The sequence below is a fragment of the Vulpes vulpes genome, chromosome 11, assembly GCF_048418805.1.
Source record: "Vulpes vulpes isolate BD-2025 chromosome 11, VulVul3, whole genome shotgun sequence".
Classification (NCBI taxonomy): Eukaryota; Metazoa; Chordata; class Mammalia; order Carnivora; family Canidae; genus Vulpes; species Vulpes vulpes.
The window spans coordinates 16,631,689-16,657,629 of NC_132790.1; the positions used below are offsets into that span (position 1 = coordinate 16,631,689).

At 36.3% G+C, this 25,941-nt stretch overlaps 1 protein-coding gene across 3 annotated transcripts in view; it reads left to right on the forward strand.

The window, feature by feature from the left end:
- SBF2 (SET binding factor 2) overlaps positions 1-25,941 on the forward strand; it is a 466,812-nt gene that overhangs the window by 364,175 nt on the left and 76,696 nt on the right. For all 3 annotated transcript variants that reach the window (XM_072725665.1, XM_072725663.1, XM_072725664.1), the window contains exon 18: positions 19,792-19,962. In XM_072725665.1, coding sequence (XP_072581766.1) covers positions 19,792-19,962 — 171 coding nt within the window. The remainder of the gene's footprint in view (positions 1-19,791; positions 19,963-25,941) is intronic.

Genomic DNA, 25,941 nt, shown 5'->3' on the forward strand with positions numbered 1-25,941 from the left:
CCCAGAAAGGCTCTCTGGCTGCCATTTACATTTTTGCTATGTCTTAAGTTAAAAAGGCATTTGTATTAGACCAGAATTTTTATCTATTTACTAAATAATTGATTTCCCAATTGCATGTTTGATGGCTTGACTCATTATGTTATAAAGATCTATGGTATTACAAGGAAAGCTGTGGAAAAACAACACATTTTGCTTTACTGTTTTTCTTACCAAATAAATTCATTTATTTAATTGGAGGTGGAGGGGATTGCAGAGACTATACTTGGCCAACACTAAAATCTGTTATCTTCTCCATCCAAGAAAGTTAACTGAAGCTGACATGACTTTGAGAAGTGCATTGTAGCTGACATCTGGGTGTGCCTCATACCAAAATGTTATCATGAGAGATTGGTCCAACAGGAATGGAATTTGAATCCTTTCAAAGAATTGAATAAAAAAATTATCTGAACTATATCACCTTTTTTGAATTAATAAACTTGACGTTTTTACAGCACAATTCTGTTAGTGGGATGTTGTGTCACAAATGTCAGTTATTTGTTCTTCCTAATGTAACTATATACTATCCCAGTGGCTTCATCCCAATGTTCTAAACCTTGTACATGACAGTACATTTTAGAATACCATCATGGCCCCCAGCATAGTGCTAACCACATATTTGGTGCTCTGAAAAATGTTCATAGTTAGAGTATAATTTATCCTTAGGTACCTATGCTGTGCAGAGAGCCCTCTTTCCAAATGCAATCTTATTTTTTTTAATCATTGCTTAATTATTTTATCTGTCATCACGTGTTTCTTTTGGGTCTTGAAAAAAATGAGCTTCTAATCCAAAAATGCTTTAGGAATGCTTTCTGGTGCTACAAAAGGCAAAGAAGTTTAGTATCTTTACATTTATGGTTGACATGTATGTAATCTTAAAATACCACAGACTCCAGATCTTTTTGTTTTCCACGATGAGCATTTGTTCAAAGTCAGTAAACAGGATTAAGGTATGCATCCTATAGGATTGATATAAATAATTATAAATATTTCCTGTTCTTTCTCCTACTTAAATTTGAAAATCATACTTCTTATTATCTCAGTTATTGATAAAAATGTTGGAAAGGGCAGAACTTTATATTAGGCTACTTGACACTTTCTTTTAGGATAGTGTCACTCTACTTAGTCATTAGATGTAGAAAATGTTGGGATCCCTGGGTGGCGCAGCGGTTTGGCGCCTGCCTTTGGCCCAGGGCGCGATCCTGGAGACCCGGGATCGAATCCCACATCAGGCTCCCGGTGCATGGAGCCTGCTTCTCCCTCCACCTGTGTCTCTGCCTCTCTCTCTCTCTCTCTCTCTGTGACTATCATAAATAAATAAAAATTAAAAAAAATAAAATAGATGTAGAAAATGTGATGAGTAAAATAATTTGGAATCAAATCACAGAATGCCTAGAATTGTCAAAAAACAAACTTTCTTCTCTGGAGCCGAAATATAACACAAAGAGAGTTTTGGGATAAAGAGGAACAGTAATTTTATTATTTTGTCAGGCAAAGGAGGTTTTAGCAGGCTGCCTTCAAAACTGCCCAGTATAAAAGACTGAGGGGGAAACACCTGGGTGGCTCAGGGGTTGAGCATCTGCCTTTGGCTCAGGGCATGATCCTGGGACCCGAGATTGAGTTCCTTGTTGGGCTCCCTGTGAGGAGCCTGCATCTTTCTCTGCCTATGTCTCTGCCTTTCTCTGTGTGTCTTTCATGAAAAAATAAATAAAATCTTTAAAAAGCGGATATTAGAGGAAAATACAGAATCTGAGTGTTTTCCATAGGAATCTGGTACATGCTGCTACCTGCATTCATTATGTATTCATGGTGGTCACATGAGTAGCATTGGCTCCGACCATCCAAATCTCTCTCAAATCTCGTAACTAAGTATGTGTTGAAATCAGTGAGATGTCAATATCAATATGAGTTCCAGGAACAAAAAATTCTATACAAAAACAAGTGAAGAGGATTGGGAGGCTTCAAGAAGAGGAAGAGAAAGTTTTGTTCAGTTTAAAGTCAAGCCTAGCTAAAGGATTAGTGTATCCATTTTAATTTCCATCCATCTTTACTTTTCCATAGCAGTGTCAGGATGTCATATTAAGGAGTTTAGACTAATATTATTCTCTAGTCACCAAGAAGAATCTAGTAGCATACTCTTGAACAAGGCAATGACAAAATTGTGTTTCAGAATCTTTTTTTTTTTAAGATTTTATTTATTTATTCATGAAAGAGAGAGAGAGAGAGAGAGAGAGAGAGAGAAAGGCAGAGACACAGGCAGAGGGAGAAACAGGCTCCATGCTGGGAGCCCAACGTGGGACTCAATCCCAGGACTCGATCCCGGGACTCAATTCTGGGACTCCAGGATCGCGCCCTGGGCCAAAGGCAGGTGCTAAACCGCTGAGCCACCAGGGATCCTCTGTTTCAGAATCTTACAACAGAGTGGAAGATGTTCAGGAGGATTTAGAGGTTGGAGGAACAGAGGCCACGTAGCAGGCTAATATGACAGACAAATGTTGATTACAGTTACTAGAAATCTACATGGAAAGTTATCTATAGCATGGTTTGCTTTTAGCAGGGATTATAAACCAAAGAGGCCAATGAATGATGCAAATGAGTTAAGCAGGTCAAAGGAAGAACATATCTAATGAGGGCAGCTACCACTCAGCTCCATCAGTTGTCACCCTATAGGAATGCAGAAACATTGTTACCACATTTTTCAGTTTTTCAAGAGAAGCTGAAAATTTAGCCTTTAAATAAAATCTCATTTGTAAATGTTGGCTTAATTAAAAAAAAAAAACTCTAGACCGCTAAAACAAAAAATAAAACAAAACAAAAACCCTGTATCTGCAGCTGGTAGGATGCTAGCTTTTACAACCTATAGCTTTTAGCTTCTCTGGCTATGAATTCTTATTGTGTAGTATAGTAGGGAAAAGACCTAAGGGCAAGAATTAGAAAACTTCTGGTTAAGTACAGCCTGATAACATAATAGAGAAAAGAATGGAAAATTCAAAACTCATGACTCTTTTTATGGGTAGCAAAAGCCAAGATTTTATTAATAACTTGTCCCTAAAGAGCAATTTATAAATAGATTGCTCCTTTAGCTTAATTTTGCTTAGGTAGTATTGTTTCCTTCTTATTAGTCAGCATTGTTAGCATTTTTGAGAAATCATAGATTTAACAGAGACTTGTGGAGGAGCTGCTGAATTACAGAAGTTATTACAGCAGAAAATAAATTATGTGGTGCTATAAATACTTGACTCAGTGACTCAGCAAATTCCCTTTATGTACAAAGAGAAACATGTTGTACCTAACTTATGCGGTCTGTTTTTAATTTCTTCAGCTTTGCAGTGGTTCCTGTTTGTCACTGATAGATTTTTACATAATGTGAGAGACATAAAGATAAAGAGAGACCATGTTCAGCAGGAGATTTAAGTATTGGGAAATGAAAGCAGTGCGGGAACCCTCAGTCATTGGACTGCTTTTGTGTTGATGGCAGGGGATTACCAGGAAAAAGTCAGAGAACCATCTAGAATGGCTGTGAGAAATTAGATAGTTTTATTATGCTCTTGGGTGACATTTCCAACCAATAAAGTTAGAATAAAAATTGTAATGTTAGAAGCAAACCCCTGGAAAATATATAATTAACTTCTTTAGAGTTCAACAAGAATTCTATGTATCTCTAATGTTCATATTTAAGGTACTTTAACTGGACATTTGAGTTGATGCCAATATGTGCCAGAAATGGTTTCTCCCTCAAAGGCCATTAGGAGAGAGACTATATGTACACAAAATTTTAAAATTATTTATGTTTAATTGATTAATAGTTCAATACTTTATTTATAAAACCTAGTATATAAAACCTAGTATATAAATTGTTGGTCTTTTAATATTTATTATCTCTTAATGAGCATGCAAAAACAGAACAATGTAGGAACTGATTTCAATGATACATCTTCTTAGAAAACAGTAGAAAATTATTTTGAAAAGCCCTCTATATCTTGATTATTTTCTGCAATAAAAATACTAATTCTCCTTATTGCTACTAAATAGAGCATAATGGCCACTAAAATCTGTCAAAAGCTCTTCTATCTTGGATAATTCTGAGAGATTCTAACATGTCATTTCAGCACATGCTTGAGTAAAAATGTCCTAAATGTAAAAACAGAATAAAATAATTATTAGAGAAGTATAAACAAAGTTCTGCATAAGACAGTGTCTTGATCTGCTTGGGCTGCCATAACAAAATAGCATAGATCATGCCTTAAAGAATAAACATTTATTTCCTCATGCTTCTGGAGGCTAGATATCCAAGATCAAGGTTCTGGCCAATTCAATTTCTTGTTAAGGACTCTGTCTGACTTGGAGCTGCCTCCTTGCTGTCTTTACATGACCTTTCCTCAGTGCATATGCAGTAGAAAGGGAAGGAGGAAGGGAAAGGGGTTGAGAGAGAGCACTCTCTGGTATCTCTTCTTGGAAGGACACTAATCCTATCAGATCAGGACCCCACTCTCAGGACCCCGCATTTAATCTTAATTACTTCTTTCAAATACACGATAGTGGGGGCTAGGGTTTCAACATATGAATTTTAGGTGGACATAATCAGTCAATTTATAACAAATTGGAAACAGAGCGGAAGCAACCAGGAAGGCATTTTGGAAAAGGTAGCATTTGAACAGAATCCTGGTGATTGAGTAGGATTTTAACCAGTAGAAGTTGGAAGGAGAGATTCCAAGTGGAAGAAATAGCTTAACCAGAAAGCAGAGTAGAAGTACCTGGGTGGCTCAAGTCAGTTGAGCGTCAGCCTTCAGCTCAGGTCCTAATCCCGGGGTCCTGGGATCAAGCCCCATGTTGGGCTTCCTGCTTACTGGGGAGCCTGCTTCTCCCTCTCCTTCCCATTCATACTGTCTCTCACTATCTCTGTCATTCTCTCTCTCAAATAATTTCTTTAAGAAAGAAGGAAGGAGGGAAGGGAAGAAGGAAGGGGTATATTTAGCACAGAGGGAATCAGTTCTTTCACCTGCAGGATGATATCTACATGAGTGGATAGTACTTAGGAAGTCAAGAGGATTGGAAAGGATGTGGCCAAATTATTTTATACCTTATAAAACACCATTTTCTGGTTTCAGCACTTCTATAACTAGCTGTGTGACCTTGGTTATGCCCCTCTACTTCTGTGTGTCTCAGCACCCCATATGTCAATGAAAAAATTATCTCTGGGGTTTCATTTAATTTAATGAGTCTGTACTCATTACTTCAAAACAAGTAAGTGATTTAAAGTTCACAAGTATTATGTGTATGTGTTTGTGTGTGCCCATATACTTCCACATTTGTGCTCTCACACCAGTAGATGTGCACACTCATACAAATGTTTGATGATAGGCAGAAAAATCTACTGCCACTTATCAACATTGACTTGTATTCCTCCCACCTCTGCATAAATTGGGAACCTTTTTCTGCATATTCCAGTGACCCAGACCAGACCCCTTAGGGAGAGGTGACCAGGCACACTGGGGAAAATATGTGATTTCCCCAACCTTGTTCCAACTTCATTGGCTCTTTTATTTTCTCCTGCTGTAGATTCCTGATTCTTTAATGACAGTTTCTTTTGTCCTGTTAAGGAAACTTAATCTCAAAGCCTTCTTTCATAGTCAGTTGTAGGCACCTGGGTAAGGAATCCATAGACTCGAAGGGATATTTTCTTTTTACTAGGAAGTAGGCCTTAAGCTATAAGAATGTAACAAGAACAGTAAAATTCTAGACAATAAATGGACATAGAGCTTGGGAATAGAGGTGAGGAGGTGAATGTTGTGGTGTTCCTAAAAGCCTTAGAGGTAGGAAATAATCCCCTGGAGCTTGAGGACCATCTTCAGTCCTAGAACAGTCTAATATACTTTACAACTATTTATTCTTCACCCTGGACCTGTCTTGGTTATTTTTAGCAAAATAATTACTACTATTTACTTATTTTCTAGAATTCTAGATATAGTTGTGGGCTTACCTGTGCAAACACTTTGATAACTTTGACCCAATCTATATGATTCAGTAGATAATTCTTCTTCCTGCAAAATGGCTACTGGGTTAACAGCTTGTTCCTTATTATAGAGGCTTAGTTGTAATGAATCTTTCCAACTTGAAAAAGAAGCAGTAGAACTAAAGTTGAAGAAGAATTGTTTTCCTCAAAAACAGGGGCATATTTCTTTTTAAGAAATACATTTTCTTTCCCTACTATATATAGTCAGCATATAATACTAAGTTTTACTTCTCAAAAATAGGTTAGTGTCTGCCTTTTTCAGATACACATCCACGTCAAGAAGGTGTTATCTTCATAATGAACTTAAGCTACAGCTTGGGTGACTCATCTCAGAATATTCTATCAGTCAGAAACTGTTCAAGGTCCAACCCCAGTATTTACTGCTCTGTGGCCTCCACTTTGCGTAGGCACCACCTTAGTGAATCACACTGGCTATCCGTCACTCATTCTTTGAAGACCACAGTTTCAAAATAAAACCCTTAGAAAATGTAGGCACTGAAGTAACAGTTGCAGTTACTTCACCCACGGTTCACTGTACCATGAATGTAACCTACAATTTGAGTCTTTATTTGGTCATTGACAACGGCCTTAAATTTTTTAGTCAAAACTTTAGTGAAATTCAGAAATATAGTCCCTAAGATGTTGATTCTTTTGTTCATAGGAAATGCTTTCAAAACTTACTTAGCTTTAGTTCTAACAAAATAATATTTTGGGGTTTTTTATGTTTTTTGTTTTTTTTTTTGTCTTTGGAAAAGTTGAATAGATGGAAACTATGAAAGGAAAAGATGTACTACAAAATTGTAATTCAATAGCACTGGTTTCTGCTTTCATCTAATACAAAACAATATAGTATAAGGAAGTTCATTTTTCTTACATTATTGGTAATAAAATTCAAGTTAAAAATTAGAGCTTGCTAATTGTGTTTTTCCTCTAGATTCTATTCATTATCAGAATAGTCTCTCAAGTAGTGATAATATCCAAATTTAATCAGAAGGTTTAACTGTAAAGTTTAATCATACAAGTAATGAAATGTACACTTCCAGAGGTTACATCTTTGTCTTTTTATCCTGATGTAACAAAAAAAAGGGACGTATTATATGCAGGTTATCTAGAGGTGAATGGCCATAGGCAGCTTTCTGAGCCTGGTCTGCCTTGCTACCTCTGCAGACCCCTAAAACTGTTTATTGTCTACCCAGGCAGGTGCTCATATTTTTCTAAGATATCCATGACTTCCCACATAGGCTTTCACCTGTTATACAATGACCTGTGTAACTATGCCACTGCCTGCTCTATCTCCATGAGCCCCTGGCTACTGCTGCTGTTTACTAAATACGTATTAAGTGCCAGATACTATGTTGAGTGTTTTGTTTATTGGATCTTCCCACTGCCATGGGGCAGAGCTACCCTGAAATGAAGTGAGCGTATGTTATAGTATAATCTTCTTAGATTTACTTCCATAGTGTATCTTCTGAATTACCAGACTGTGGTGAATAACTACAACTACTATTCATGACTGTGGGCTAGTTTTTTCTTTTTTATTGTTGTTAAATACACATAACGTAAAATTTACCTTCTTGACCATTTTTTAAAAAAAATTTTTATTAATTCACTTTAGAGAGAAAATGTACAAGCGTGTGAGCAGGGAGAGCGGCAAAAGGAAAGGGAAAGGGAGAATCTCAAGTAGATGCCCCACTGAGTGCAGAGCCTGACGCAGGACTTGATTTCATGACCTGAGCTGAAATCAGAGTCAGACGCTTAACCAGCTAAGCCACCCAGGCTCCCCTTGACCGTTTTTAAGTGTACAGTTCAGTGATATTAAATACATTCACATCACTACATCACTGTGCAACCACTGCCACCATATGTTCTTTTGAAGTGGAGGTGCTAGATCATATGGTAATTCTTTTTCTGACTTTTTTTTTTTGAGGAACCACACAACTGTTTTCCATAGCATTTGCACCATTTTACATTCCTAACAGCAGTGTACAAGTCTTCCCTCTTCATATCATCTCCAGCCCTGTTTTTGTTTTTTTTCTGTTTTTTTTTTTACCCAGGTTTATTGAAAAATAATTAGCATACTTCACTATGTAAGTTTAAGGAATACAGTATGATTTTTCAATTTATTCATTTTTTATATTATTTTTTAATTGAAATATAGCTGACACAAAATGTTACATTAGTTTCAGATGTGCAGCATAGTGATTCAGCAAGTCTATACATTATGCTATGCTCACAAGTGTAGTTACCATCTGTCACGAGACAATGCTATTGCAATACCAATGACTGTATTCCTTGTTCTCTACCTTTTATCCCCGTGACTTACTCATTTCGTAACTGGAAGCCTATATCTCCCAATCCCCTTCATCCTGTTTTCTGAGTTAGCTTTTTTCTTTTTTGATAGTACCAATCCTAATGGGTGTGAGGTAGTATTTTACTATAGTTTTGATTTGCATTTCTCTAACCACTAGTGATATGAGCATCTTTTCGTGTGTTTATTGGCCATCTATCTTTTGTGGAGAAATGTCCACTCAAGTCCTTTAACCATTTTTTAATCAGGCTGTTTTTCTTGTTGTTATTTTTGAGTTTTAGAAGTTCTCTATATATTCTAAATATTAATCAGATACATGATTTGTAATATTTTTCAGAGTATGGTTATCTTATGTATGATGTGCAGATATTTTCTCTCGTTCTGTGAGTTGCCTTTTTACTCTGCAGATAGTATCTTTTGATGTACAAAATTTTTAAATTTCGTGAAGTACAATTTCCCTTTTTTTCTTTTGTTATTATGCCTTTAATAATCTGAGAAATAAATCATTGCCAAGTCCAATGTCATAATATTTTTATACCATGAATTCCCACCTCTTTTAGACCTTTGTGACGCACTGTAAAAATTGTTTTATAGTGATCGCTTCAGGTCATCTAAAACATTCCCTAAGTCCTAAAAGGCAGTTTCCCCTTAATCTCTGATAAAGTGGAATCCAAGAAGTATCGGCTGTTTTTAGAGTGGCTAACCTATTATTTTTATCTAGGAACAGTATTCATTTTCATCAGTGGATGAATAAAGGTTACTCTAGAACATGTGCTATTTGGGGTAAATATATAGCCTCTTTGTATTTGTCATTTCATCTCTGGAATCTGCCAAACCAAAAATCCCTGGGCATTGGAACCATTGATTCGTCAGTACCTCATCCACCCTCACTCTTTATGCCATTGCCTTATTTTGAATTTGCAATTTGCTTGGTAAAAATGTATTATCCTTTTATATATATATGCTACATTTGATTTGCTAAAATTGTGTTTAGAATTTTTGCATCTATATTCGTGAAGCATATTGGTCTAATTTTGTAATATCTTCTGGTTTTGTAATCAGAGATAACACGCTCATAGAATGAGTTTAGAGGTCTTCTGTCATTAATTATTTGGAAGAGTTTGGTAGATTGGTATAAGTTATTTCTTTTTTTTTTTAATTTTCATTTATTTATTTATGATAGTCACAGAGAGAGAGAGGCAGAGACATAGGTAGAGGGAGAAGCAGGCTCCATGCACTGGGAGACGATGTGGGTCGATCCGGGTCTCCAAGATCGCACCCCGGGCCAAAGGCAGGCACCAAACCGCTGCGCCACCCAGGGATCCCAGTATAAGTTATTTCTTAAATGTTTAAGAGTTTTTAGTGGAGCCATTCATGTTGGGGCTTTCTTTGAGAAGTCTTTTTACTACAGTTTCAATTTCTCTTATAGTTATGGGCATATTCAAGTTATATTTCCTCCTGAGTGAGGTTTGTAGTTTGTATCTTTTAAGGACTTTGTCTATTTCATCTAAATAGTCAATATGTGGACTATAAAGTTGTTCATATTTCTTTATGATTTTTTAAAATGTCTGTAGAGGGATCCCTGGGTGGCGCAGCGGTTTAGCGCCTGCCTTTGGCCCAGGGCGCGATCATGGAGACCCGGGATCGAATCCCACGTCGGGCTCCCGGTGCATGGAGCCTGCTTCTCCCTCTGCCTGTGTCTCTGCCTCTCTCTCTCTCTCTCTCTCTCTCTCTCTCTGTGACTATCATAAATAAATAAAAATTAAAAAAATAAATAAAAATAAAATGTCTGTAGAATGTTTGCTGATGTTACCTCTCATTTCTGACATTTGTAATTTTGTCTTATTATTCTGATCAGTCTGGCTAAAGATTTATTTTAGTAATCTCAAAGAATCTGCTTTTGGTTTTATTGATTTTTTTTTTTTATTTTTCTGTTTTCTGTTTCATTGATGATTGCTTTGATCTTGATTCCCTTCTTTTGTTTGCTTTGTCTTTAATTTGCTTTTTTTTTTTTCCTATTTTTTCTAAGTGTAAGCTGTGGTTATTGATTTGAGACCATTCTTCTTTGCTAACACAGGCATTTAGTGCTGTAAATCTTCCCAAAAGAAATGGGTTAGTGGCATCTCATAAATTCTAATATGTTTTCACTTTCATTTAATGCAAAGTACTTTCTAATTTCCCCTTTTATTTCTTCTTTGATCCATGAGTTAGTTTCCAAATTTGGAGATTTTCCAGATAACTTTCTGTTATTAATTGCTAATTTAATTCCATTTTGGTTAGAGAATATATTTGTATGGTTTGAATCCCTTTAAAATATATGAAGGCTTATTTTATCACCTGCAGTCAGGTTTTGGTAAATGTTTCATATGCCCTTGAAAAGCGTGGATATTTTGCTATTGTACTATTAAAGTCAAGGAGGATACTTTCTACCTCTGGATTTGCCTGTTCTGGACATTTCATTAACATGAATGAAATTTTACAACATGTGATCCTTCCTAATGACTTCTTTCACATAGCAAAAAGTCTTCAAGGTTTATCCATGGGATAGCATATATCAGTACTTCATATCTTGCTATTGCCACATATTACATTGCATGTATGTGCCACATTTTATTCATCAGCTGATGAACATTTGAGTTGTTTCCATTTTTGTATGAGATATCAGTCATATACAATAAAATATACTTTTTTAAAGTGTGAAAAGGGCTTTTCCTTCTCTAAGTAGTATAGAGTTTCAGCTTTATCTGATCTTCAAAATTTGCTGCTGCTTATAAGTCTGCTTTATGACTTCTAAAATTGTATTAACATCACTGATGGTGTTGTCTTTCTCATTCTCTTTACTCTTGTTTTACCATTTTTCTCTTTTGCTGTCATTTCAATGGCCTTTAAGGAGCAAAAGAATATTAAATCTGCCACATTTAATAAAAATAACCCTTAAAATTCTTTTTGAAGAAGGAATATAAATTGTCAAAATTCTGTTACTTTTACTTCATTTTAATTTTGCCTTTTTCTACTAGTTTTTGTATACTTATGGACATCATCATAGCATATTTGGCTGATTTTCTCAAGTGTCACATAAATACTTCATCACATTAACTACTTTAATGGCAGCATAATATTCTTTTGTGTTGATAATGTTCTGTTTTTTGCCTAACCTTTCTCTCTATAATTAGACATTAAAATTGCTAACTTTGGAGGGAGTATAGCTATTAGAGATAATGCCATAATAAACATTTTTGTTGAGCTTTTGGGCTATTTGCAAGTACATATAGTGAGAGCTATGACTCACCAAATTCTTCCGTTTCCTATGCCAGGACCAACTGATGCCTTTCTTCTTTGGTTCCTTTTGTAGTTACACCTTGGAGAAAACACCTTGTTATGTATCTTCTAGCCTCTTTACTGATGGTATTCTCCCAACCAACTCCTTAATCTTACTGGTTTATAGTGGTTCTATATACAATATTATTAGGCTCATAAATTTCACATGTGGAATTCTTGTCTCTCCAAAGGGATTATAAGCACTTTGTAGACAGAAGTCCCATAGTGCTTGGTATTGAGTTAATGAAAAGCACAGGTTTACAGTAAACATTTATGGATAGATTTTCTTAGTTTCATCCTAAACAGGTTTAAGAATACTTAAATAGGTTTTTAAATCCATGAGTTCGTAAAAATATGAATAAAAAAAGAAAAAACCGGTCATCTCTGATAGATGCTAGAAAACAATACATTGTTTTTAAAATTGATAAATGAAGGGATAATATCATGTATCTTTCCAGTATAGGTACATGTTTGTGTCACCAGTTGATGAGAAGTTTCTCTTTATAGAAATGTTCTAACTAATAAGTGAGGAAATAATGCTAGAATGAGAATATCACTATTTTATTTTTCCTAATAATTAATAAATCTAAGCATTGACTGTCAGTAACCTTTAACATCACAAAGAAAGAGACAGCTGTAAATAGTGGTGCCATCCATGAAGTATTCTTGCCAAATAAGCCTGAAAATAAACAAGCTTCTGGATACAACTGCCTATTTGCAGGAAATACAGAGGGCAAAAGAATGTCACATGGTACCACTGGGATACAGTCAGCAACCACCACACTAATGGAAACTATTGGATAAATGATCCAGTTTCGTCAATAAATAGATTGCAAATGGGAGTGAAAGTAAGAGAGAGAAAGAGACAGACAGATGGTAGAGGAACCTATAAACTAAAACTGACCTCAGAGATATATAAACTAATGGTAATATATGGACCATATTTAGGTCCTTCCTGAATCAAACAAACTGTGTAACAAAACAAAACGGAGAAAAAAAGAAAAACATTTAACATTTATAAGATAATTAAAAACTCATTCACTGGATATTTGACATTAAAGAATTATTAACTTTAAAAATAGATTTGTAAAAAAATCTGCATGAAATAATTTCATATTGGAAAAATAGCCAGTGTATCAATAACCCAAAAATGTTTATTGGTACAGATAACAATGGGAATTATCTTTTTCTTAGGCCCCTCTAAAGTATTTCCAGGCACTATTAAATGGTACTGAAACCAATAATCAGAGTTGAGAGTTGATATGCGTTGATAATGTTCATACACCATTATTTATAACAAAAAGTTGGAAATAATACAAGTGTCCACTAACAAGACCAAGGAAATATGTACTCATGTATTGGAATTCTATACAGTAGTTAAATTATGCAGTAATTCAGAAACTAAATTCTATAGCTAAACTACCAGAGTTTGAATCCAATTCTAGTTCCACCACTTCTGGGCAGTCTTCTCTAGGACAAGTTACTTAACCGCTCTGTACCTCAGTTCCTTTACTGATAAAACAAGAGTAAATAATAGTACTTATGTCACTGGATCATAAGGTTGCATATGTACTAAGTACGTTAATAAATATAATAAAAGCTCAGTTAAAGTTACTAAATTACTTTTAGTAATTTTTATTATTTATTGTTATTGCCTGAATAAGCCTAGCACCATAATATGTGAAAAACCAAGTTGCAAGAGAAAGCACAATATGGTACCATTTATATAAAGTTTAAAAAAACCTGCAAAAAGGGAGAAGGAGGAATATTGGATCCTATCTTGTATTTTTAAGAATACCAAACCCACCTGCTTACCTCCTCTCTCTCCCCTTCTCCCCAATAACTCCATCCCCCTTGCTCTGAGCAAGTTAACAACTTCTGTGTGCCCTTGCACACCTTCTACCTATTCTTTTAATTAGACAAACTCTATACATGGGGATTTCCTCCTCACCATTTTACAAAATAAAGAGGTTATAAAATTCTTTGCATTTCCTTTCTTAGTAAAAATACATAGTGGAAATCTTTCCAGGTCAATTGATAGAGAGCTTACTCACTCTTAGCCATACAATAGTCTGTGTTGCTTTATCTTCTGTGATGTGACTATACCACCATTTAGTCAATTATTTCCTTAGGATGGTAATACACTCTGTTTCCACATTTTGTCCCTACAAGAAGTACTGCAATAAAATAAAACGCGTCCTTAAAAAAAAAAAAAAAAAAGCCAAACCCAGGGGGTCTCCCAGGTGACTCAGTCAGTTGGGCAACTGACTCTTGGTTTTGGCCCAGGTCATTGTCTCAAGGTTGTGAGATAGTGCTGCTGGTCACATTGGGTTCCACATTTAGCGAGGAGTCTGCTTCCCCTCTTCTTTTGCCCCTCGCCCTACTCACTCAACTCTACTTCTCTTTCTAAAATAAATAAAACCTTAAAAAAAAAAAAAAGACTACCAAACCAGGCAGAGGACTTGACAACAAGCATATATTTGATACCTACTAGTTTTTAGACCACAAAGGAAAAAAAATTGAAATGTCATCTGATCTCTTAATATTTACTAAACAACTTAATACAGAGAATCATTAGAAGGATAAGTGGTTTAAGGACTTCATCCCTGTCATTCCAGCTACTGAAATTGGCATATCAAATGAATACTGGGCAATGCTGGTGAGTGAATATACTTCTTGTATAGGAATTGTGTGCCTGGATTTTCTAAGTAACCTGAGAGAGGTTTAGACCATTAGGAATTTGAGGTTATGTTCATTGTTCAATCTTGGAGTGTCAGGTAGCAGAACAGAAAAAACTATAACAGTTACCTTTTTTTAACCACTTGGATTATTTACCATTCTATAAATTCCACTGACCAGTGCACACAATATCCAATATACTCCTTGCTTATAGGCTACTCTTTCTGCTCCTTCTGAGTTGTATGTTTACAGAGTTCGTTGTGTTTTGTCTCAATTATATAGTTTAACTAAATGTTTTTTTTTTACATGAATGATCCAAACATTTATTTTTTTTAATTAATTTTTATTGGTGTTCATTTACCAACATACAGAAAAACACCCAGTGCTCATCCCGTCAAGTGTCCACCTCAGTGCCCGTCACCCATTCCCCTCCAACACCCGCCCTCCTCCCCTTCCACCACCCCTAGTTCTTAACTAAATGTTATATAAGTCAATGAAATATAAGTTGTATACTTTGAGAAGCATCATCAATAAGGGATAAAATGAAACCTACAATATAATCCTGTATATGATTTGTGAATCATATACAGTATAAAAATCATATAAATGGGAGTGAAAAATACCTAATTCAGGATCATTGTTATCTCTGGATTCAGAGGGAAATGGGATCAAGAGAGGTACAGAATGGGCTTCAACCAAATCTATAATGTAAAATGTCCCATTAAAAAAAAAATGCACCAAGCAAAGACATTTAAGGTTTGTTTAAGATTTGATAAATACAGGGACACCTGGGTGGCTCAGCGGTTGAGCGTCTGCTTTTGGCTAAGGGCGTGATCCCAGGGTTCTGGGATCAAATCCCACAACGAGCTCCTTGAGTAGAGTCCGCTTCTCCCTCTGCGTGTGTCTCTGCCTCTCTCTCTCTCTCTCTCTCTCTCTCTGTCTCTGTCTCTGTCTCTCATGAATAAATAAATAAAATCTTTAAAAAATTTTAATAAATACTAGTTTTTGATTCACATTTTTCCTATTCCTATCTTCCTTTTGTTTGTCTCTCAGACTAAGCGTTTAGAGGGGAAAAAAGAAAGGCAAACCATAAAATAGACCCTTAACTACAGAAAACAAAGAGGGTTGCTGGAGGGAGGCAGGCGGGGGGGGGGGGGGGGGGGCGGGGGGTTAAATGGGTGTTGGGTATTAAAAGGGCATTTGTGATGAGCACTGGATGTTATATGTAAGTGATAAATCACTAAATTCTACTTCTGAAACTAATATGACACTGTTAACTAACTGGAACTTAAATAAAATTTGAAACAAAAAAAAATTCAAATTCTTAAAGCAACTGAATATCTGGAATTGGTCTGGCCAGTGTAGAATCATAAAATGACTGGCTGGCACTGTCCCCAGACTGTGCAAAGAGGTATACTTTTATTCCAGTATCCAGAGCTAGATAGGAAATACCCAGCAACTTAAACAGTGAATCTTTGTATTCTGTGTTATTCTTTAAGACCATTACATATTTATGGAATTAGTCCTACTAGCTAGCTTTTTTTCCTGAAATCTGGTTTCCATCTGAGCTCCCTAATTGGGGCCTTGGGCCTAGAGAACAAACATGTCTAGCCAGACCTTAGACAGGCCCCTCATACTGATATCTTAACCTTTCCCTTGACCAACTCGTCTCTGAGATGATAAGTGTCCATTTATTTGGATTTGAATCTGGCCTCTTGATTGGTGAGCCTTGTGAGTTTTTTCTCCATATCCTATCCCTTGCTGAGGTTTCCTTTGAACGCTTTGTGGAAAATGAATGGCATCGCTTAATCTAGTACCATTTGGGTTATTTTTTTTCTAGATAAGGAAGGTAGTCAACATATTTTTTAACATCTCATAAAATTGTATCGCAAAATATCATTTGTTTGTTTAGAGAAGAATCAAGAATTATTAGGAAGTGTAAATTAAATAGTATTGCCAAAATTGGAGGGAAAGAAGAAGAGATGTCATTTGACAACAGCATTGTGTCTCATCTTTGTGCAAAATAAAAGGTCATAAAGTTGGCATATAGGCCAATTTGAGAAACCATTTTAGGAAAGTTTTTTCTTCAAATAAAAGAAAATGTTTTCTTCAAACCAAAGATTAGAATCAGGAGATAGTTTTATAGATAGATGCCTATTTTCTTTGTTTACAACTAATATTACTATCATAGGACATAGCGAGTTGGAAACTCTAAACAATCTTATCACATCTTTCTCTAGATAATTATAACATAGTTTTTGTTTTGTGGAATATCTTAATTTTTGTATCTTACAGAAGTGATGTTGAATAATAGAAAACCTTATTTCTATTCCTTTCTCCTCTACCCATCTTGCTGTATGACCTTGGGTAAATCCATTTTCTTCATAGAGCCAGTCTCTCAAATATACAGTGAAGATAGGCACTATTCATCTTACCACCTCTTCAAGACCAGCTAGACTACAATGCTCCATTTTTCTAATTCCTATCTAAAACCCTGATGTGATGTAGGCAGAATAAGATGCTACTGCCCTCTGCTGGTCCTAAGAACATACCCGCCCTGCCCATCCTAACAGTGAGAAACAACAGTGGGCCTTGCTTGTGGCTGGCAAAACAGCAGGAAGCCACAAAAAAAAAAGGAGGCGAATTTCATGTTTGGAAAAATAATCACATTTGAAGTATTTGGGAATTAATGATTTCTTATGCATATATCAGATGCAATAACTATTGTGTGACTGCCTTGTCACCAAAAAGTATTTATTCTATAGTCACTTCCCTCTGCTACAGTTTCTCACCTGGTAAACAAGTTGTGAGTTCTGACCTTTTGAGCCACTGTCACTGTTTTATAACATCTTTCTGCCTTGAAACATAAACAGTCCACTTTTGTTTGGAAGATTTAGGGGAGTTTTTGCTTATTCATTTTGTTTGTCAATAAATAGGAAGATGGGCAGCCCCGGTGGCGCAGCGGTTTAGCGCTGCCTGCAGCCCAGGGCGTGATCCTGGAGACCTGGAATCGAGTCCCACGTCTCCTGCATGGAACCTGCTTCTCCCTCCTCCTGTGTCTCTGCCTCTCTCTATATATATATCTATCATAAATAAATAAATAAATCTTTTTAAAAAATAAATAAAATAAATAGGAAGATGATAATTGATATGTGCCAAGGAAAGGGAATATGCAACATCAGGAAGAAAAGTGCTGAAAAAGAAAGGCTGGGCTTCATTATACTCTCAGATCCCTATGGAGCTCTGTCAAGTTGTAATAAGAGATCTATAATTGATAATAGCTTTTTTGGTGTGTCAATGATCCTAAAAGTACCTTATCTGAGAAACTGATAAGAATTTATTAAAAAGCTGTGGTTTTCTGAACTCATCTGTATTAATTTCAGAACTCTGAAATTTCAAGAGCTGCTATTTATTATTATGCACTTGTAAGAAATAGTGCTGCCTTTGACCGTACTTACAGGAAAGGCAACTGAAAATTATGCTTTTGTCTTGTTTGAATTCCATGCCTTTAAAATCCCTTTCAAAATAGGTCTGTGCACTGCTACTGAGATCATTGTTAGTCCTGAGAGTGCTGCGGGGCAACAACAACAACAAAAGTGCAACCTACACCCCAAGTATCTACAAGCAGAGTATAGGAGGAATATGTGATTCATATTGTGGCTTCTGCTTACGTATGCACAAACCACACACATTTTGCCCATTATTTCCCATTGGTAGATCGTAACTGTATTTTAAACAAGTATGCAGGCATTATGAAGATCAACTGTGATCCTAATGCAGCTTCCCCTTGGGGAACTCTTGATTTTTGTTTCACAGTCAAGCCCAACTTATAGCCACCTGATAGGAGTTACATTCAGTCACCTCAGCAGCAGTACATAATCCTATCTTGGGATGCAGAAATACAAAGACTCTCAAAAGCAAAATCACAGCCATCCAACTTCCAACTACATAAATACTATGTTTCACGGAATGTGTGGTGCCTATTTCCAGTTCTAGGTTTTAGTCTGCTCTAGACCAAAAAGGAAATTAGGATGTATTGAGGATATCATTTTTACCAGGTATCTTATTCATCTGTTAGGCATTCCTAAGAAATGAACCAACTATATATATAACCTTAATGGTAATCTTCAGTGTCCAATATTTAGTTCTACTCACAGAAAACAAACTTAATTCCAAAAAATAAAATGGACAAAGAAAATTGTCTATTGAGAATGTTACCTTCTGTTTGCTGAGAAATGATGGATTAAAATTTTTTTGAAATAGCTTTAATATGTGGAAATGAAAGCAAGAGCCGTGGAAAGATGGTTTAAATCATTAACTGAAACTTGACAATATATATATCATATGTAAAAGTCAAAATACAATGTTAATCAAAATCATATCAGATCTTCAAGGAAGAATATTACTTTGGAAAGAAAATCCTAAAGTGCAGAAAAAAACAGCAGTGCTAATTAGTACTTATTTTATGATGTTCTTTTGCAAGACAATTTGGTATAGAAAAAAAGCAGGGGCTTTGGAACCAAACAAACTTTGGGCTTAAAAACTAGCTGCACTACTTCTGTATTTTGTTATCTGACTTTAGGCAATCATTAAACCTCCCTGAACTTTTATTTCCTCTTTTTTAATTGGCAATAATAATGTGCAACTTATATTCGGTATTAAATAAGATATGTCAATATTTATGAAGTGACACAAGTACCTGCAGAGTTAGTTTTCCTTCTCTCTATTGTAAATCACAGAGTAAGGTTTACTCGTGCATTGAAGCCCAGCAAGAAGTCCTGGAAAAGAAGGTCTGGTTTGAGATTACCTCCTATGACCAGACTTGGTTACCAGAAAAGGCCCTCAAAGCCCAGGACAGTCTGCTAAGGGGTATGTGAGACAGGAAGCAGCCTTGGTGGGGAGGAAAAGGGCTAGAGTAATCAGTAGGGAGGGTACGATTCTTCTTGAGTCCCAAATGCATGATCTGCCCTCATTCTGTGTGTAAGGCCAAGCTGCAGGCGCACTCACATTTCATTTTGTGCCCTCAAAAAAATGTACTGTAGAAAAAAATTTGAATTATCTGAAGTTTTATGTTTAGGTTATGATGGATTTCATTTACATATCCTAATTGTTATAAGAGCTACCAACTCTACAGTGTCTGTTATGTGCATAGTACAGTGCCAAGTACTTTTCAAATATTCTCTAAATCAGATAATAACTTTGATTTCTAGCTGTTGCTAAAATGTCCATAAAGTGACTGAAACCGTAAAGGGCTTCATAGCAAGCCCAAAGTTGTCAGTTAAAAATGAATATGTTGCTGATTGCTAAGCTTGTACTGCCATAAAATACTGTTTAGATAAACCCTTTGATGATATCTGTGGTTAACCATGAGTCCTGTAATTTTCTGAATTGTCATGACTGTCAGCCCTGTGGTGATGCATATTGTATGTTCTCACAGAAACTGGCCCCTGGAGTCAGCCAGTTTGCTTACACCTGTGTTCAGGACCACCCCATTTGGACGAATCAGCAGTTTTGGGAGACAACTTTCTACAATGCAGTGCAGGAACAGGTGCGCTCCCTGTATCTCTCAGCCAAGGAAGACAATCATGCCCCATATCTGAAACAAAAGGTAAGAGAAGAAAGATATTAGTGTGGGACTGGCATCCTGTCTTCAAAGAAAGCTTATTCAGATATTCCTAGGGCAAAAGAATATCCAATCACTTTCTACCAGTATATTTGAGGTTCATTTTAGGGAGTCCTGTGGTGAGCATCTTTCTTCTGTTGATTTCTGATATTATGTTTTTCCATAATAACTTCTTAATATCGTTCTTTAGTGGTAGAATTGTTTTATTACATTTTAATAAGTACGAGTTCTTTTGAAACAATTATAGGAAGTTGAACAGAAAAAAAAAAAGAAAGAAAGAAAGAAAATACCTGGGCAGATGTCTTTGTGCAATTAACTTTTTGAAGAAATGTCAAATTAAAGTTAAATGATTCTTATAAAAAGCTTTTGCCCAGCAAAAGACACAGTTGACAAAACTAGAAAACAATCTCCTGAATGGGAGAAAACAACTTATAAATGTCTTTTCAGATAAAGGGCTAGTATCCAAAGTCTATAAAGAATTTATCAAACTTGACACCAGAAGCAAGAAATGGGCAGAAAAGGGACACCTGGGTGGCTCAGCTGGTTAAGTATCTGCCTTCAACTAAAGTCATGATCCCAGGGTCCTGGGATCAAGCCCCCTCATCAATCTCCCTGCTCAGCAGGGAACCTGCTTCTCTTTCTCCCTCTGTGCTCCTCCTGCTTATGCTCTTGCTCTTTTTCTCTTTCAAATAAATGTACAAATCATCTTTTAAAAAAGGAAATGAGCAGAAGACATGAACAGACATTTCTCCAAAGACATACAAATGGCCAACAGACGCATGAGAAAATGCTCAACATCACTTGGCATCAAGGAAATACAAATCAAAACCACAATGAGATACCACCTCATACCAGTCAGAATGGCTAAACTAACAAGTCAGGAAACAACAGATGTTGGCAAGGTTATAGAGAAAGGGGAACCAATGCAAGCTGGTACAGCCACTCTGGAAAACTTTTTTGAAGTTCTTCAAAAAGCTGAAAATAGAGCTGCCTTATGACCCAGCAACTGTACTACTAGGTATTCACCCAAAAGATGTAAACATAGTGACCTGAAAAGGCACCTGCATCCCAATGTTTATAGCATCAATGTCCACAATGTCCACAAATATGGAAAAAGCCCAGATGTCTATCAAAGATTGAATGGATAAAGAAGATGTGGTAGATATACAATGGAATATTATTACTCAGCCATCAAAAAAAATGAAAACTTACCATTTGCAATTATATGGATGGAACTATGGGTATTATGCTAAGCAAAATAAGCAATCACAGACAATTATATGATTTCACTGATACGTGGAATTTAAGAAACAAAACAGAAGATCATAAGGGAAGGAAGGGAAAAATAAGATGAAAGCAGAGGAGACAAACCATAAGAGACTCTTAAGTATAGGAAACAAACTGAGAGTTGCTAGAGGGGAGATGGGTGGGGAGATGGGGTAACTGGGTGATAGGCATTAAGGAGGGCACTTGATGTAATGTGCTCTGGGTATTATATGCAACTGGTGAATCATTAAACTCTACCTCTAAAACTAATAATACACTCTGTTAATTAATTGAATATAAATAAAATATAAAAAACAAAAAGTTAAATGGCTCTAAAAAATATAAAATTCAATAGTTCTTAGAAGTATGTCAGTGATAAATCTAGTTTTCCTGTTAGGAATATTCTATATGTTTCCATATAGTTTATTCAGCATAAATTATACTTAAGAAAAATATCAAGAAAATATTTTAAAATAAGAAAATTGCAGGGTGCCTGGGTAGCTCAGTTGGTTAAGCATCTTGCATCAACCTCCATTTTAAGTTGATCTTATTTTATGTGAGGTAAATGAATTTAGATTTCTTTTTTTTTTTTTTTTTTTTTATTTATTTATTTGAGAGAGAGAGGCAATTAGCCGGGAAAGAGGGAGAAACAGACTCCCCACTGAGCATGGAGCCTGATATGGGGCTTGATCCCAGGATTCTGGGATCATGACCTGAGCCAAAGGCAGAGGCTTAACCAACTGAGCCACCCAGGTGCCCCCATTAATTTAGATTTCTAACAGGAACTACATAGTAGTGTTCAGATATTTCTATGTCTCATATAATTTTAAACATATTGTTTGTCTGTTCTTGAGTATGATAAAACAGAAACTTTAATAAAAAAAATAGCACTGACATTTATCTCATATTCCAAATTTTTATTATATACCATTAGTGTGAATTGTTTAATTTAATATAAAACTCAGATTTTTCTTTCAAACACCAAATGTATTTGAGTAAGTGGTAACTATAACTGATGCAAGTTAGTTTGAGGTCATGTTCCTGAAATCTCTGGAGTGGTATGGTGCTTTTGATAGGTTTTTTAAGCAGTTGTAATGCTTACATTGGTATAACTCAAAAGCCTTTGTAGAGCAAACATATGTCACTGCTACTCTGTCCTTTCTTCTGAGAAGTCTCTCTGTGATGCCTAGATTAGATACAAGTGAGACTATATACATACTAGCTCTTCTCAACTTTTTAGCCTACTAGGAAATTCTTTAAAATCCCATTGTCAAATTCATGGAAAAAAAAGAATTTTGAGAAAATGGCTGCAAAGTAGGAGGATCATAGGCTTGTTTCATCCCACAAATACATCCAGTTGTCCTAAATACCCCAGAAATCAATCTGAAGACTGGCAAAACAAACTCCACAACTAAAGGTAGAGAAGAAGCCACATCAAAGAACATGTAGAGACGCAGCTTGGGAGGGAAATGTATCATGGCCACTACAGTAGGGAGAGAACCATGGATGCATAGAAGAGTGAGAGACAAAGTAGCACACAGGGAAGCACGTGGGGAAAAGAAATCCCCATAGCAATTGACTTAGAAAAAATAAGAGGGCTCAAATTTCATGAGTTCTCGAAACCAGTGGAGCTTAAAACCTGAAGTTTTGAGGGTCAGAAGACTTGGCTCAAGGAATTCCCAGAGGACATTCAGGCTGCTCTTGGAGAAAAAGCAGATCAAACAACCCAAGGACATAACAGCATGGAAACAGTAGGCTGAAGAATACCTGAGACAGTGGGGAGGTTAGTTGTTCATCTCAGAGCATGTTCCAGAAAGGCAACATTCAGAGAGACCCCTCCAGTAACAAAGGAGCTATCAGGTGCCATTTATCTCTCCTGGCCCTCAGCATAAACATGGAACTGCAGGAACTAGCACAGCACCAACACTCACTTCATAATTTGCTTATGCCAAGCCCCCTGCACTAAGTGGAACCACCCTTCTCAGTCCCAACATAGCAGATCCCCTCCCCTAGAAGACTGGACCAAATCCCTGCTAATACTACATCTCCCCACCTGGGAGTTTTGTTGGTTTTTTGTTTTTAATAATTTGTTTAAAAGATTTTATTTATTTGAGAAAGAGAGATAGCAAGAGAAAGCAGGAGGGAAGAGAGGAAGAGAAGCAGGCCTCCCCACTGAATGGGGAGCCTGATGCGGGGCTTGATCCTAGGACCCTGAGATCACAACCTGAACTGAAGGAGACACTTAACTGCCTGAGCCACCCAGGCACCCCGTGTTTGTTTTTTTTTTAAGCTTTATTTATTTATTTGAGATAGAGCATGGGCATAAGTGGGGAGAAGGGCAGAGGGAGAGAATCCCAAGAAGACTCCCCGCTGAGCACAGAGCCATATGTAGGGCTTGATCCTACAAGCCACAAGATCATGACCTAAGCTGAAACCAAGAGGCAGGTGCTTAACCCAGGCACCCCTCCACACCCAGGAGTTTTGTAAGGCCTCAGTTCAAATGGCAGTGGCAGTAGGTCTCATTTCACAAGCAGACCAGAGCATACCTAATTACAGCATGCCACATTTGGGCCAGGAACCAAACACTGCCTACAACAGGCAAAGAGAGCCTCTGCAGATGACTGACCTGAAGGATAAAGCAGCCAGGACACAACAGCAGGCCACACCAGCACATGTTGGAGACACATATAGAAGCACCAGGCCCAGGGAAATAGACACTATACAATAGGACTTCTTCATGAAGCCATTATCCTCAAGAACAGGAGAAATAGTTGACTTCCTAACACACAAATAGGCAACAGAGACTTAAATAAAATGAGAAAACAGAGGAATTTGTCCCTAATGAAAGAATAGAACAAGGCCACAGCCAGAGATCTAAATGAAACAGATATAAGTAACGTGCCTGGTGCAGAATTTAATCAGTGATCATAAGGATCACTAGACTTCCTAGACTTGAGGAAAGAGTGGAAAACATCCATGAGACAGACCATTAACACAGAGCTCTAAAGGCAATAACATGGCATAGACAAAGGGCTCAGTAAATACAATGAAAAATGCACTTGATGGGATGAATAGCAGAATGGAAAAAACAGAGGAATGAATTAAAGACCTAGGAGACTAGGATCAGGAAAGTAATCAGGATCAACAAAAGAGAGAAAAAAGAATCATGCAAATTAACAATAGACTTAAGGAACTCTGTGACTCTATCAAACATTGTAACATATATATTATAGAAGTCCCAGAAAGAGAGAAAAGGGGGCAGAAAATTTACTTGAAGAAACAATGGCTGGAAACTTCCCTAATCTGGGCAAACAAACAGATGTCCAGATCCAGAAGGCAAGGGGATCCCGAAAAAAATTCACATAAGCAGATCCACACCAAGACATCTCATCATTAAAATGGCAAAATATAGAGATAAAGAAAAAATATTAAGGACAGTTACATACAAAGGAAACCTTATAAGGAGGTTTCATCAGCTGATTTTTCAGCAGAAACTTTCCAAGCTAGATACAAGTGGCATGATATATTTAAGGTGCTGAGTGGTAAAAAAAAAAAAAAAAAAAAATCTGCAGCCAAGAATACTCTATCCAGCAAGGCTAACATTCAAAATAGAAGGAGAAATCAAGAGATTCACATACAAACAATAATTAAAGGAGTACATGACCACTAAATCAGCCCTACAAGAAATACTAAAGGGAACTCTGTGAGTGGAGGAGAAAGATAAAAATTACAGTATGAAAGTAGGTATCAAAAAGCAGTTAAAATGAATATTTCTATTAAAAAAGTTCAAGGAGCTCACAAAATAAAAGGATGTAAAATATGACACCATATACCTAAAACATGGAGAGGATGACAGGAGCAAAGAATGGGTTCAAACTTGAATGGCCATCAAGAGGGTATGTACAAACCTAATGGTAACTACAAATCAAAAACCACTAATAAATATGCAAAGGATAAAGGGAAAGAAATCCAAATATATCACTAAGGAAAATCAGCAAACACAGAAGAAAGACAAGAAAGATCAGAGAAACAATAAAACCAATAATAAGATGGCAATAAAGAGCTATCTATTAATAATATTTTTGAATGTAAATGGACTAAATGCTCTAATCAAAAGACAGAGGATGACAGAATAGATTTAAAAAAACAAGACCCATATATATGCTGCTGACAAGAGACTCATCTTGGATCTAAAGACACCTGCAGATTGAATGTGAGAGGATGGAGAAACATTTATCATGTAGATGGAATCAAAAGAGTAGCAGTACTTATTTCAGACAAACTGGACTTTAAAACAAAAACTATAACAAGAGCCAAAGAAGGACACTATATAAAGGGGAAAATCCACAAAGAAGATATTTATGCACCCAACATGGGAGCACCCAAATACATAAAATAGTTCATAACAAACATGAAGGAACTAATTGATAATAATTCAATAATAGTAGAGGACTTTAACACCCCACTTACATCAATGGACAAGTCACCCAAACAGAAAATTAACAAGGAAACAATGGCTTTGAATGATACACTGAACCAAATGGATTTAACACATATTCAGAACATTTCATTTTAAAACAGCAGACTACATATTCTTTTCAAGTGTACATGAAACATTCTCCAGAATAGATCACATATTAGGCCACAAAACAAGCCTCAAATTCAAAAACAAGGAAATCATAGTATCCATCTTTTCTG